The sequence below is a fragment of the Mesocricetus auratus genome, unplaced genomic scaffold (genome assembly GCF_017639785.1).
Source record: "Mesocricetus auratus isolate SY011 unplaced genomic scaffold, BCM_Maur_2.0 Super-Scaffold_100014, whole genome shotgun sequence".
Lineage (NCBI taxonomy): Eukaryota > Metazoa > Chordata > Mammalia > Rodentia > Cricetidae > Mesocricetus > Mesocricetus auratus.
Genome location: NW_024429197.1, coordinates 28,261,416 through 28,276,480, shown reverse-complemented (window position 1 = coordinate 28,276,480; position 15,065 = coordinate 28,261,416). Strand labels below are relative to the sequence as shown.

The following is a 15,065-nucleotide window of genomic DNA, read 5'->3' as shown; positions in this document are numbered from 1 at the left end:
TTTAGAGTCGTGAACTACTGTCTTTGTTTATATCTTCTAGGCAAAGACTGCCACCTAAAAATGTTTACTACTATCGCTGCCCAGACCACAGGAAGAATTATGTGATGTCCTTTGCATTCTGTTTTGATCGAGAAGATGATATTTATCAGTTTGCTTACTGCTACCCATATACATATACTCGCTTCCAGCATTACCTCGACAGCCTACAAAAAAGAAACATGGATTACTTCTTCCGGGAACAGCTTGGACAGAGTGTGGTAAGGCTAGCATCATCCTTGGGGTCCCCATTTGGAAACACTGAATTGTGAATTTGGCAATGGAGTTTTGTAGAATACAAATGATGGAAAATAGTGTTCTACAGAACTATATGTAGACTATATGCACTGGCAAATTTTAAAATAGTAAATAGAAATAGGCTTTGAATAATTATTATACTTAGCAATAATCATGCAATGATTGTTTGGGGTATTGCTTTTGAAAGTGGGATTCACTACTCCCAGGGTACCAGACTGTAAGAGAATAAGGTTTTGAGACAGATGGTTGTTGTTATGAAAGGAACTGAAACAATACTCTTTAAAGAGTTCTAGAGAATCCCAAAATCACTGAGAGGAAAAAAAAGTGTCTACTAGGTGCTCCAAAGGTCATGAGAACATTTCATTATGGCAACACTGAATTTGCTTCTTAGTGAAACCACCTTACCTTGAGTTCAGCTTAGCAACTGGTGTGCTGACTGAATGTGCTGGCTATTTCTGCCCTCTGACACTTCCCAAACTCACTTTCAATCTTTGGTTTTAGTGTCCTGGCATAGTGATTGTAATCTTCCATTACATATTGAGTTTTATCCATGGATGTGAAAAATATTTCAAATTGGGTTGTTTAAACCAAAAATTATTGACTTGGAGGTTAAAAGTTCTAAGTAGGTCTTACTGGGCTAAAATGATGGTATTAGCAGATCTGTATTTATTCAAGACTCCAGGTACTACACTGATGTTTCTTTTTCATCACCAAGAAGCAGCTCGTATCACTTGGTTTGTAAGCTCCCTTTCATGTTGAAGCCAACAGTGGCTGGCTGTGTCTCACTGATTCTCATTCACCTGTCTCCTTCTTTCACTTGCAATGGTTATTATGATTGAAAAGAGTTTATCAAACAAGTCCTTCTCGTTGTCTTGAGATGCTTGACTTAATCTTACCTGTTCAATGCCACTGTCATGTAAAGCAACACATTCCCAACTTTTAATTGGCATATGGGCATTTTAGGAAGAGGTTACATTATTTTCTCTTTTTGTCTTCCCCTATCTTTTTCCCCTTCAAAAATCAGAATTGCAAGTTTTTCGGTTCATTAAATACATAGGAATCCCTCAGTGTGTTGATTGGTAAAAAAGGAATAAGCAAATACTAATTTGGTTTTATGGTTCATTCTGAACAGTCATCAGAGATTCTGACTAGATACACCAATGTATTTGTGGTTTGGAAGACAATGTTAGGGCTCCTGGCATGTTGTGGTGGTGAAATAGACTTTGTTTAGTGCCTTTGGATTTCACCTCTAAGTCCCACTTCTTAATATATTTCCTCAAAGAGAGAAATAAGGAAGGTGCAGGTATCACAAATGGTTGAGAATCAAACTTTATCATGATGATAATCTTGTACTCTGATAGTTTGATAAGTCTCTTCCCTTTGCTCTAACATCCTTCCTAGCAATGCTTCTGGTGGGTTCTATTTGTATCTGAGACCTGTGTTTTGAACTAAAAGTTTTGGCACATGGTGTACCAGTCAGCATGCTAACAGGAAGCAAATGGTAAGGTAGGCTCAAATTATTATATTTCAAGGAAGACTATTTAAAAGCTATAAACATTATATATGGAAATATTGAAATACATTGAAGTTTTCTAGGGCCAATAATTGGTCAAAGGGTATGAAAGTAGGAAATGGTTTTCTGAACCAAACTATAGAGTCATTTAGCAGACTACTTGGAGAAGGGGAGTGATCCTAAAAACCCTGAAAAGCCATCTCAGGAAACATACTGAGGCAATAAACACAATCATAGATTTACTAGTTGCAAGAATATGTTCTAAGAAATGCCATCTTAGGTTATTTTGGGAGAGCTTCTTAAAATGTACTTAGGCAAACTAAAACAGGTATAATATTACTAGGTTATGAAATCTTTTGGAACCACCAATAATTGTGTGTCTGCCATTAATCAAAATGTTGCGTATAGCATGACTGTATGTAGTCTTAATTCTTCTGCCTCTGTCTGGAATCCCACTAAGGCTCCCTACTGGGCAACCCAACCATAAGATAATAGAGTCCATTGATGTACCCCATACAGATCATCTGTCCAGGGAATAAATAAGGGTGGAGAAGGAGAATGAATGGACAGTAAAAAGGATGTATTAGACTCACTTAATCATATTAATGATATATCACTATTTGAAATGGGATTGTTAGAGAAAGTCTAAAATAAATGTTTATTAGATACATGAATTTGTAGATAATACAAGAAAAATATTTATGCATTTAAGAATAGAATGTGTTTATTTCTCTCATTTGTCAACCATAAACCCCTCATCGATATATGTGAGACAGAAGATAGGTGCCCACTTGCTGGCTATTGAATGAATAATTGCATTAATAAAAGAATGACTTAAGATACATACTTCAGGGTATTATGAAGAATTGATAAGAAGGACAATAATATGTTTCTAATTATAGATATCTAAAATAATAGCAAAAATAATATCTTAAATGAGATAGAAGTCAATTTCCATTTTCTCCTTTGTTATTTTTATACAGTACATTTTGATCATTAGAAGTTTACTTCTTTTCTATGTAAGTTTGGATGTTAGTGATCTATAGCAGATGCTATATCTCCCCTGAAAGCCTGAGGGAGCTTTATGTTCCTGTCATCCATGGGAAGTGACCCTCAGCTCATTTTCTGATATGTAATTCCGCATTGCATCTGTGTTCTATACATAAGAATAAAAGGAGTGGGTGAAAGAAAAAAGCAGCTATATGGCATGACATTCATTAGAATTACTACCTGCATTTAAGAAAAATAGGGTTTTGAAGTGAAGTTCTTCTTTTGAGTGGGCATGATCTGACTAAAACTTGGTGGTCATATAGTTATGAAGGATAATTGATATTGAGGGACAGCTAATGTCTCTGCCACAGGAAGCCTCAATTCTGCTTTCACCTCTAGTACCAGACTGCTTGTATCTTATGTCTTCTTCTTAGAGTGAATTTTCATTCTTATTATAAAGTGAAAAAAAGGGACTTGAAAGAAGTGCATGTTTTTTAGATGTGATAAGAAGCATGTTAGGGACATATGACAAGGTTGTACAAGTCCCAGTATGTTTCCAGAAATAAATGTATTCTATACCACAGAAAATATGCCCAAATATATTTTAAAGCATGTAATTAAAGATATGAATTATTTAAAGAGGTAGTGTTCAAAATAAACAGCATGCAAAATGAGCTTTAGTCTGCATACTGAAAGATGAATAACGTTGCTGAATACAAAGCTGAGAACAAGGTTACCCAGAAAACAGAGGGCCAGAGTCATTTCATGATGATATTTAGTTAGATGTCTGGTTGGTTGGATTAAGGAATTCCTGAACAATTAAGACAGACAGGAAGATTGTAGTCAAATTCTTGGAAAACCTTCATGGTTATTTTGTGAGATAAAATACACTTGCAAAAATCCGCTTAAGGCCAGGCGTTGATGATGCATGCCTTTAATTCCAGCACTCGGGAGGCAGAGACAGGCAGATATCTGTGAGTTCTAGGCCAGCCTGATCTACAAAGCAAGTTCCAGGAGCACCTCCAAAACAATACAGAGAAACCCTGATTCAAAAAAATAAAAAAATAAAAAAGTCACTTAAGGGAGAAAGGGCTTCTGGTTCTCAGTTCAAGGTACAGTTATCATGGGGATACCAACGCAGAAGTATGAGCTGATTATATCACATCCAGGATCAGAAACAGTGGTATGGATGCAGGACAAGTTTGTTTTCTTAGTTTATACAGTTATACGGTTTATACAGAATCCCAGACAGGGAATGGTGCTACCCTCAATGGGTAAATGTTTCCACCTGTGTTAACATAGTCAAGATATTCCCCAACAGGCATGGCCCAGAGGTTCATCTCAGGTGACGCTAGATCTCATCAAGTTGACAACTAAGATTAACCATCACAGATAGATTAATAAAAATGGGATCACTGATCACAAAGTCAGTTTATGTTCAAGTTCATAAATGGAAAACCATGAAGCTGCATCATTTTATAGTCTTGTAAGCAACATAGGTGGGAATAGAGATGTGCCAGCAGTAGAATAAATAGTTATTCTAGCTATTTCGGTATTTGTGTTTGGTCATATATCAATGTGCTTTTAAAATGAGTTACTCTAATAACTAAGTGTTCTCTTTTGACATTAATAATCTTTATAAAATAATACCATTAGAAACATCATTTTATTTTTCATTAAATATGTTACTAGGTGAAGTATCAATTGGAATTTCTTGCCCATTTTGAAAACCTACATTATTTATATATAATCAAGAATTGAAATCTTCATATATTCTAGATGCAAGTCCTTGACTACATATATGTTTGACACATATGTCCCCAATCTTTCCTTGCCGTTTAATTGATTATGTTATGTTGGGGAAGTCCTGTGTATATGTCAATAAAGCACTGTTGACCAATAGGGAAGCAAGATAGGTGGGACTAGGAGTCGAGGAGGTTAGCCATATCTGCAAATGAATACAAAATTTTAAAATTTGAAGTCCAATTTATCATATTTTCCATTTTATATTATGTCTAAGAACTTTTTCCATCTGAAGACCATAAAGATATTGCCTTTGTTTTCCTCCCCAGAATTTTGTAGTTACAGCTTGCATTTTAGTTTTTCATCATCCACTTTTAAATAATTTCATGCTCATTTGAATACAGAGGCATAGTCTGATCATTAAATTTTACCAATTAATTGTCACAGTACCATTTTCTGATGCCTTTGATCATTTGTTTATTTTAAAATATTGTTTTCCTAGAGCAGTTTTGGGTCACATAACACTGAGAAGGATGTAGGAAAAGATTGAAACACACTGCTATTCTCACATATGCACAGCCTTCCCCTTAATCAATGTCCCCTACTCCTATAATTGTTCACCTATTTATAGCCCTACCTTAATCCATCATTATCATCAGGCATACATCATGTATGACATATTATGCTGTTATTATACATTGTATGGATGTGAAGAAAATTGTAACAATATTTACCCATCATTTTGATTTCTAAGTACTAGTTTATCTGCCCTAAACTTTTCCTCGGTTCTTTACCAATTCACCCCTCCCTCATCTAACCTCTTGCAACCCACCTAGTTTGTATTGTTCCCATAGTTTCTCATTTTCTGGAATGTCATGTACTAGTAACTTTTGAAAACTTTTCCACAGATTTCTTTCACTTATCTCTGAATGAAAGAAATCTGTGGAATTTGTCCTCCCTATATGTTCATGGCTTGATAGCTCATTTTCAAGTGCTAAATCCATTTCCTAGATAGAATATATTTTATATGACTACTGAAATAAATAGTAACTATTTCCTAGGTTTGAAAGTGTAAATAGTAGTATAGCATCCATTTTAGTTAGTTTTTGTCAAGTTGACAACAGTAGAACCTTTTGAAGAGAAGCCCTCATCTGATTGGCCTCTAAACAAGCCTGTGGGGCATTTTCATGACTGGTGATTGATGTGCAAGGGCCCATCCCACTGTGGGATGGGGTATTCTTTGGAAGGTGGTCCTGGGTATATAAAGCTAGTCAGCAGTGTTCTTTCTCTATGGCCTCAGCTTCAGTTTCTATCTCCAGGTTATTTCCTTGGTTTCTTTTCATGACATCCTCTAGTGAAAGAGTGCTATCTGAAAGAGTGAGGTGAAATAAATGCTTATCTCCCCAAGTTGGTCTTGGCCAGTGTTTTATCACAGCAACAAAAACCAAATCAAGCCAGCCAGTTTACAACTACTCTAAGTAGGCACCATTGCTGAAAATATGTGATATGGGATATCTTTTTTCATATGCTTATTTCTGGTCAGTATGTCTGCTTTGGTGAGACATCTGTTAAACACTTTGGGTATTTTCTGTTTGTTTGTCACCTTTTAAGACAGAATCTACCACTATATGATGGGGGAAGTCCATCTGTGTATATGTAGTCCTATTGGTTGATAAATAAAGCACTTTTGGCCAATAGGGAAGCAAGATAGGTGGGACTAAGAGTCGAGGAGGATTCTGGGAAATGTAGACAAGAGAGTTATCATGTGATCTCGGGAAGAGAGGGTGCATGCAGCTGTGTCCTCAGTAAGATAAGATCTTATATAAATGTATATTACTAATTATGGGTTAATAAGTAAATCAGAGCTGGCCATTAAGAAGCCATAGAAAACGGCAAGCAGTTTCATAATTAATATAGTGTCTCGTGTGTTATTTGGGGGCAGAGACAGCAGCGGGATCCTTGCAGCTGGCAGGAAAGAATACACGTTACAACTATAGAATAGGTTGTCCTAGATTTCGTTACATAGCCGAAGCTACTTGTCCTAGGATTCTCTATCATTTTACCCCAGGCCCTAAGTATTAGAGTTACAGGTGAAAACCTTCAGACCCAGTTGGTTCAGTTTTGAACATGCTAGGGACTTACCAAGTTTCACATAACTGGATAATGTAAAAACAGAATGAACTGCCTGCTGGATCTCTAGTCCCTTTGACTCTGGGACCTTGAGAGTGTCTACAGTAATTAAATTTGCTCTATTAGTTGTTGGCTGTGGCCAAATCTTAAGGTTGTGGTCATGGATTCTGTAGTCTAAGTTTTTTCCTGATTGTATGAGTCTTCCAGGCTTCTAACAAGAATATCTCAGCCTTCCAATTGTGTCCTAAAGTAGCCTAAATTCCTTCTCTATTCTTAAAATAAGATCAAGGATAAACAAGAAGACCTTTCCTCCTATTGGTGCAGACCTCTAGCCTGCCTAGATTCTCCAGTCCAATGGGATGACATTTTTTTATTTGACTCATAGACCAATAATGTGATATAATGAATCAAGATTTACTTAAGTTGTACTAGATTTTAGTATTTTTTGCACTATATTTTGCCCTGTATCCTTAGACAAGCTCATAAACATTTATATTATAGAATCATGTATTCTCATTAGGAAAATTAAATGAATAAATGACAAAGAACATAGCCTAGTGCTAGTACTCTATATACATTACAAGTGTATATTTCTCAGAATTATATTTTAAGTATGTATTCAATGACATTCCCATTTAGACCAGCTAATCTTTCAAGAGAAGTAAGCTCCTACAGCACTAGGATCTAAAAAGAAAGGGAGAGACTGAGAAAGGCATCCTACAATTTAAAAAGGCACCAACTCTCCTATCTATCACCAGCTGATGGCAGTCCTGGCTTTGAGTCCCCCCACTAACCACAGAGGACCAAATAGACAGCAGCTTATATTTTTAACAAGGAAAAACTGCTGTACTCAGATTCTTTGTTTTTGTTTGCAAATAATTATTTCAAAAACTGGAACATATGCCTCCTTACCCCTTTTGTGTCAGTTCAGATTAATTTATTAAATACTAGACTATCTTTTTCTCAATTATTAACTCCATCCTCCAATGCCATTGCATTTTTTCAGCTTATTTACCATATCATGACATTAAAATATAATTGTTTTGCTAACAAGAGAATAGAGGCTTCCAATATCTTTCATACACTAAAGTGGTTAATAACAAAACATTAATATGCACAACAACCATTGATTTAGCCTCCTGATTTCATTTAGCAATATTCATACATATTTAAAAGTTTCCTTTGTATAACTTGGTCAGAAGAATATTACCCAGTCTTGATATTGTTTGTCCAGACTGCCATTCTGTAAAAGGGTGACAGGGAGACAGATGGCTGAGAGTTTTCTGCACCCTCTCCCATTCATGAACTCTATACTGCAGACAGTAGAACTCATTAAGCTTAAACTCAGAAGAAAAAATACTGAAAGATGTGAAAGGTGAGTCTTCTAGCAGCAACTTTCTTTTCTAGCTGAAAAAGCTAAGAACTAAGGACATAGGTGTGTGAACCCAGTGTTTCTTGGGCCTCTCCTGCTATGCAGCAAAACAAAGGAACACATTTTAGTCACACAGTAAATCCTTTCCTTTTATATTACTATGATAAAATACCATGGTCTAGGTGACTCATAAAATATAGACATTCATTTCTTGCCATTGTAGAGAATGAAAGTCTGAGACCAGAATGCCAGCATAAGTGAGTTTTATTAAAAGCCATCTTCAAGATTAAAACTGCTTTTTTCATTTCTTCCTAAATGAGATCCATATTAACTATCTTGTTTAAACTCATGTCTTCAAAGAACTAGAGCCAGTTCTGTCTGATGTGGCACCCAAGTACCTTCTTGAACTGATTGTTGTTGTGGGAAGCTCAGAGTATCATGGAAACATTTGCTTCAGTGAGGAACTTTATCCTCATGAGTCAGCAGGTAGGAGTGATGTTGTCACTATGGCTCTATTTGGTTTCTTCTCTGACCTGCTTCAGGATCTATCATGCCTTCATCCATCTGTGTTCATAACCTTACACTATTGGACACCTTGTCATTAGCCTAGTCAAAAAGCCTGACCCAGACTTTTTATCTGCTTTTTACATCTTAGTTTCACAAAACAAGGCTGTAGGCCATCTTTAATTTCAGAATTGTCTCTTGCCCCCTATATCTGCAGATCTGGATAATAAAGTAACTGACGATGATACAACAAAAATGTGACAGTTCCTCAGTTCCTTTTGGAGTTAGTCCTTATTATTGGTTCCTGTTACTCCTCAGTTGTCTCTACATAGATAGATGAAGCTTATCTGTCTGCCCTGTTCCTCTGACCCACACTTAGGCCTAGGAAGTCTTCCTCTTTCAGGAAGCTACTTATGTAGAGCTTGACTAGTTGAATGTAATCAGAAGAATGGTGAGTGTGTTTTCTTTACTGAGCTCTCCCTCAATATGGAAGCTAGACTTTTGCTTCCCATTGTACTATTCTATCCAGGGATAATCTTTTTCTGCTTCCGCCTAAACAACATATATGATACAGCTTACACAGAGGACTTAGACATGCTGAGAGTGCTACCAAGACGGCTTCTACTTTGAAATGGAGACAGTACCTGATGTTGTATGGAATCCGTGGCACACCTAAGAACTGATGACTCTGTAAAAAACATGTCTGCACTGTATTTGAAGACTCAAAATGCTATACCCAATAAAAAGGCATTTTATTGGTGTAATTACTAATTATAATGTTGACAGAAGCAGTCATAATCATATCAATAACTGCTCAATTCCCATTGTGGAGGTTTAGAATCAGGTTGATCAACATTTGAATCCCACATGGACTATTACCATAGTATACAGAACCATTCTTTGTCAAACTTAGCAAACTTAGCACACTCCTTCAATTGTTTCTTCATCTAGGCTTAGGGAAATAAACCTTCCCTTTCAGAACATGTTTCAGAGTAATATAAACCAAAAGTAACATCCTCTGAGCACACTTGTGCATCATACATGGCACTAGCTAGGCTGGTGGTATATATAATCTGATACAACTGTCATAACAATCTATGAGGTTTATCCTGTTCCTCTGTCTATAATAAAAATTTGGAAACATAAATACAGACAGATTAAACAACTTATCTAAAAAGTACACAGCTAATTAGTGAGAGTGATTATAGTCTGGATCCAAACCTAAAAAATTTATCTTAAAAATATGTGGTTATAAAATGTAAAAATTAGTTCCTTTATTTCCTGCCAAACAATATTTTCTCAATTGGTATCTACAACTTAACAATATATTTTATTTCTAAGGATTTACATACATGCAAAGTGTAGACTTTCTGTTGCCTTTTGCTTCATCATTTAGTAAAAAATGCCTTAAAAAGCTGTTTCTCAGAAAAGACCATAAGAATTAGTGTTTACCTAGTAAACTTGATCAAAGTTGACAATGGGATTTGACAATCTTGGCTCCATTGATTTATTTTAGGGGACTTTAATTATTCACCCAAAATGTCTATACTGATTACATTGACCAAATAAATAAATAAATGTCAAAAACAGTTTCCCACTTTTGCTGGCTGTGAGTCAGCCTGGTTGCAGAAGAGAAACAATTTACCTTGAGGTGGGAACTCCTCATACAGATGCCCATGAGAGGACTGAAGAAATAGTTAGGTCTTATTGTCCCAAGATGCTTGCAAGCTGAAGCCCATGGAGACCCCTTTAAGAAAGAGTTTTCTCCCACATGACATATGGTAAACCCCTTTTTTAACAGCATCCAAGTGAGCAGCTAATCTGTCTGTACAGGCATTCCTTCCACTCTAGGTTTCCACAGCAGCCTATTCCAATAGGTCAGCTTGTGCTTTTCCATTCTTTTGTTCAGGCACAGATGGAATCATTATTGACAGGCTTTAGATTTAAATTAAATATAATTACATTGTTTCTCTTCTTCCCTGACTTCCTCCAACCCTTCTTATGTCCTATGTTTACTCTCAAACTAATGGCCTTCTTTGCTTGTTATTGTTGTGTGTGATTATATATTTATACATACACAAATATACATGAATGAATATATATACAACTTTCTGGGTGTGTGTGTGTGTGTGTGTGTGTGTGTGTGTGTGTGTGTGTGTGTGTATGATTTTAAAGCTGACCACTTGGTATCAGATAGCCAATTAAGATGCCCATCCTTGGGGAAGACTAATTCTCCTGCTCTCTACATTATTAATTACCTGTAGTTCTGGTCTAAAGATGGGACCTCCATGAGACTTCCCCCTTCATGTTAGCATGTCAATTGGTATTTTCTATGTTCATGTCTTCTATGGGCCGCCATACTCTTGGAGTGTCATAAGTGAAGCCTCCCTGTCATTTCTATGAGGCACAACCCCACAGCATATTTTCTGGTCTTCTGACTCTTCACTCTTCCACAATTCTCCCTGAGTCTTAGTTACAGGAGTTGAGTTGCAGATATATCAACCCCATTATCAGTTGTTCTTTGCATTTTGGCTAGTTGTGGTTATCTATGATGAACCCTATCTGTTGCAAAGAGAAGCTTCTTTGAGAGGTGTGATAGCTGCATGTGTCTGTGAGTATATGAATAAGTATTTAGAATGCAGTTAGGAATTATGTTTGTTTTGTAAAGTAGGGACACAAAGATTCATCTCTAAGGTCCATGACCCCACTATCCTCACACAGTTCACTAATTTCCCAGTATGATGCTCTGTTTTAGTTAGAGTTTCTATTGTCAAGAGACATCATGACCATGACAACTATTATTTAAAAAAACATTTAATTGGGGTAGCTACCTTGCAGTTCAGAGGTTTAGTCCATTATTGTCATGGCAGAAAACAAGGCAGCATGCAGGCACAATTGTTCTGGAGAAGGAGTTGAGAGTTCTCACATCATAATCTGCAGGCAACAGAAAGTGGTAGGCTCCAGCCTAATGAGACCTCAAAGCTTGCCTTGATAGTGACACACTTCCTCCAACAAGACCATACCTACTCCAACCAAGTCCCACTTCCTAATATTGCCATTCTTATCGGGGCTATTTTCTTTCAAAACACCACAGGCATAATTTCTCTCCTGTTGAGTGCACCATACGTGAAATTAAATAGTTGTTGGTTACTGCCAAAATACAAGTGCCGCTATTGCATGGTTAAGGAATTCTTTCCATGCTAATCATTGTTGTGACTTATACACATATTGACAAGATTTTAAAGGTTCACAAGAAGTAAGGAGCTCAGAGAGAGAAAGAGAGAGAGAGAGAGAGAGAGAGAGAGAGAGAGAGAGAGAGAGAGAGAGGGAGGGAGGGAGGGAGGGAGGGAGGGAGAAACAGAGACAGAGAGAGAGAAAAAAAGGAAAGAACTAGTCTAAGGATTAGTTTGTGATTTTATATTGTGCTGACATTGTCAGTGTAGGGTAAAAGCAAGGGAACAAAAAAGTCAATTTTATATGTTATATACTTTAGTTGCTCTGTAAAGGATGGATTCTAGGATAGAGTTAACAGTAATTCATGTAGCAAAAATTGATAGAAAAGTTAAAAATATAAGTAATATCTGAGAGCTAAAATTCATAGGACCTGTGTTAATTGAATGTGGCTAAAACAAGAGACAATGAAATATTACTTCTGAGTTATGGCTTCTCTGAGCTAGTGAATGGGAAAGTCATGAAAGTGGGCAGAAGTGGGATTATAAAGGATGTATTCAAATCAGCTAGAAATATTTTAGTATCTAGAAATGTTTACAAAGTGTATGTTCATTCCCTCATCCATCATTCATATCTATCCATCATTCAAATCTGGGCCTAAATCATTCATTAAGTTCTAGAAGAAAATTCACCTCATCTTTGATATAAACAAAGACACTGTGGTAAGAAATGATCTAGAATTCTCAGTGGGTATACATACTAGCCCAAAACAAGAAGATTCCAGTTACATAGGGGGAATAAGACTGTGTCTGTTCTCCTTGCTTTGTCGGGATTGGCTCAGAAACTAAGCACACTATTATTCCAAGTAGAAGTAACAGTATCTCTATAGTCAGAGTCTAGTATATTTTATACCTTGCTACTGCCCCACTGGCTCTCTTTATCCTGGGCTTTCTATTTAGTTGGCTTGGCATTATAGCTACTATAGCTCCTCAGACTGCCATGTGGAAAAAGGAGTGTGACATTGTTGAAAATGATTTGAACAATGAGCAATGCTGAGCAATAGGGCTTCATCTAGATTTTTCCCAGAGTCCTCAATTTCTAAGCCCAGTCACTCTGAGCTCTGAAACACTTGGGCCTATTGCTAAAAGCATGGTGTGAGTTACTTCAGGGTTAGACTTCATTATTTGTGCCTCCCTGCTTACTGGAAATTACTGGATGTGAACCTAGTTCACTCATTTGTGCTTTATTTCATGTCATTCAGCATGTTGTGACTGTATTTCCCATCCTGGTTACTGTACTAATAAGTAACAATTACAGGAAAACAAAACATGAGTTCTACCTTCTTGAAGGTAGAACATCTAAAGTTCAGTTGTAAGTTAAAAAGCCATGGTGAATGGCTGAATGCTGAATAAATCCATTAGAGTTCTTCTGGCAGCCTGGAGGTTAGGAAAATGTGATGAGAACTTTGCATTCATTAATCTTATGCCAGGTGTTCCCAGTGGTTTATGTGCATTATCCCACTTAAATTCTCACAACTGCATAAGGTAATATTATTCTATATTCAAAATGGGAATCTGAACTTCAAAAAAGTTAAGTGATATTTTTAATATTATGTAGTTGCTGACTGTTAATGTAATTTGGGTTTCATTTTGGTAGTTTTTAAAAATAATTTTTATTTAAATTAAAAACAATCTTATTTTACATACTAATTCCAGTTCCCTCTCCCTCCTGTCCTCACATGCTCCCAACAAACCCCCATCCCATCCCTATTCACTCCCCAGGGAGGGTGAAGCATCCCATGAGGGGTCATCAAAGTCTAGCATATCATTTGGGGGAGGACCTAGCCCCCCCCAAGTATCTATCTGAGAGACTATCCCTCCCATAGGGAATGAGCTCTCAAAGACCATTCATGTAATTTGGGTTTCTTAAACCCAGTCTTCTGCACTCGTTGGTATAACACTCTACTGAAAATCATCTAAGATATTTGAAGCCCTGGGCTGGCTATGCCTTACTATGACATTAAACTAAGGTTTTGGTACCTGAGATTCAAACTGTGTTAAAGGGATGACTCAGTTCTCTAATGCTAGATGCCAAGGGAGTTTATTATTTTGCTGGGAAGAGGATTCTTAGCTACTTTCAGTTTCTTGAGGTATCTATGGTCACATAATGATTAAAAACCACTCCTTCATGTCCTGTTCTAAGTTTCACCCTTTCCTTTTCGTCCAAACCTAGAGTGTCTATTTGTAAGTGAAGAGATGTAAAATATATTTCAAAGACTTTGAAACTGTGACGCATCTGCTATTGACAACCTCACTAACCTTGCCACTCACTGTATGGGCATCAGAGCTCCTCTCCTCACTAAGCTTCACCTGACTGGACTCTACGGGGGATATATGCTCTTAGGACAGTGTCTGTCATATGGGCTACAGAGCACATGGCAGGTGAGAGGCACTTGGTGGGCTCCAAGCGGCAGTGTACAGAATGACGGGCACTGGGATTGCTGTTGCCAGCCAGGAGGCAGATCCCTGCTGCCAGTGTTCAGAAACTGCCTGTTTGCTCAGCCACTGTGTGGCATGAATAATTCTTTCAGATCCTGAATCTTGAGATGGATATAGCCTTGAAGGTCAAGTCCTCTGACATTCCAGTCAGAAGATGGGCCTCTTGATGCTGAGTCCTGTCACCTGTGTCTTTAACATGAATCTGTCCCCAACTAGAATGTGCTTTCTGCTTCTTGCAATGTCAAGATGCCTGAGCTCTCAAGTGACTGAATCAGTACTAAATATTTAATGCACAAAGCCTGCCTTCTCAGGGCCTTTGATCTAAAACTTCTTAAAAACATTTTAAAGGCCCTTCAGAAACTGGTTAGTATTTCATTACAGTCACTTAAAATAGATTTATTTTATCAAAACATCCTGCCAGAAACCCTGAAGGTGGCATGAGTAACCCCAAGCAATTTTGACAGGCCTGCCTTCCTCTATTAGCCGCCCAGTGTCTCTGGGCAGCCCCACCCACTTTGCTAAGGGCACAGCTGTCATAGGCATACCCAAGATGGATTTAGAACTATGAGCAAGGGAGGCGCAAGGCTTGTCAGATGCCTCAGGAAGCTGCATCAATAACACCCCCATGAAAAGAACGAGGAGTTGCTGATTTTGTCGCTAGTCAGGGCCTTACCTCAGATTCTTGTTTCTTAAATCTTGTGCAGTCTTCGCCCAGCGGTGGTGGTGCATGCCTTTAATCCCAGCACTCGGGAGGCAGAGGCAGGCAGATCTCTGTGAGTTCGAGGCCAGGCTGGACCGACAGCCTCAAAAACAATACAGAGAAACCCTGTCTCATAAAAACCAAAAAAAA

At 37.5% G+C, this 15,065-nt stretch overlaps 1 protein-coding gene across 10 annotated transcripts in view; it reads left to right on the top strand.

Moving 5' to 3' along the window:
- The window catches only part of LOC101826706 (AGBL carboxypeptidase 4), a 1,098,260-nt gene that overhangs the window by 593,142 nt on the left and 490,053 nt on the right, over positions 1–15,065 (top strand). For all 10 annotated transcript variants that reach the window (XM_040756958.1, XM_040756964.1, XM_040756959.1 and 7 more), the window contains exon 5: positions 41–257. In XM_040756958.1, coding sequence (XP_040612892.1) covers positions 41–257 — 217 coding nt within the window. The remainder of the gene's footprint in view (positions 1–40; positions 258–15,065) is intronic.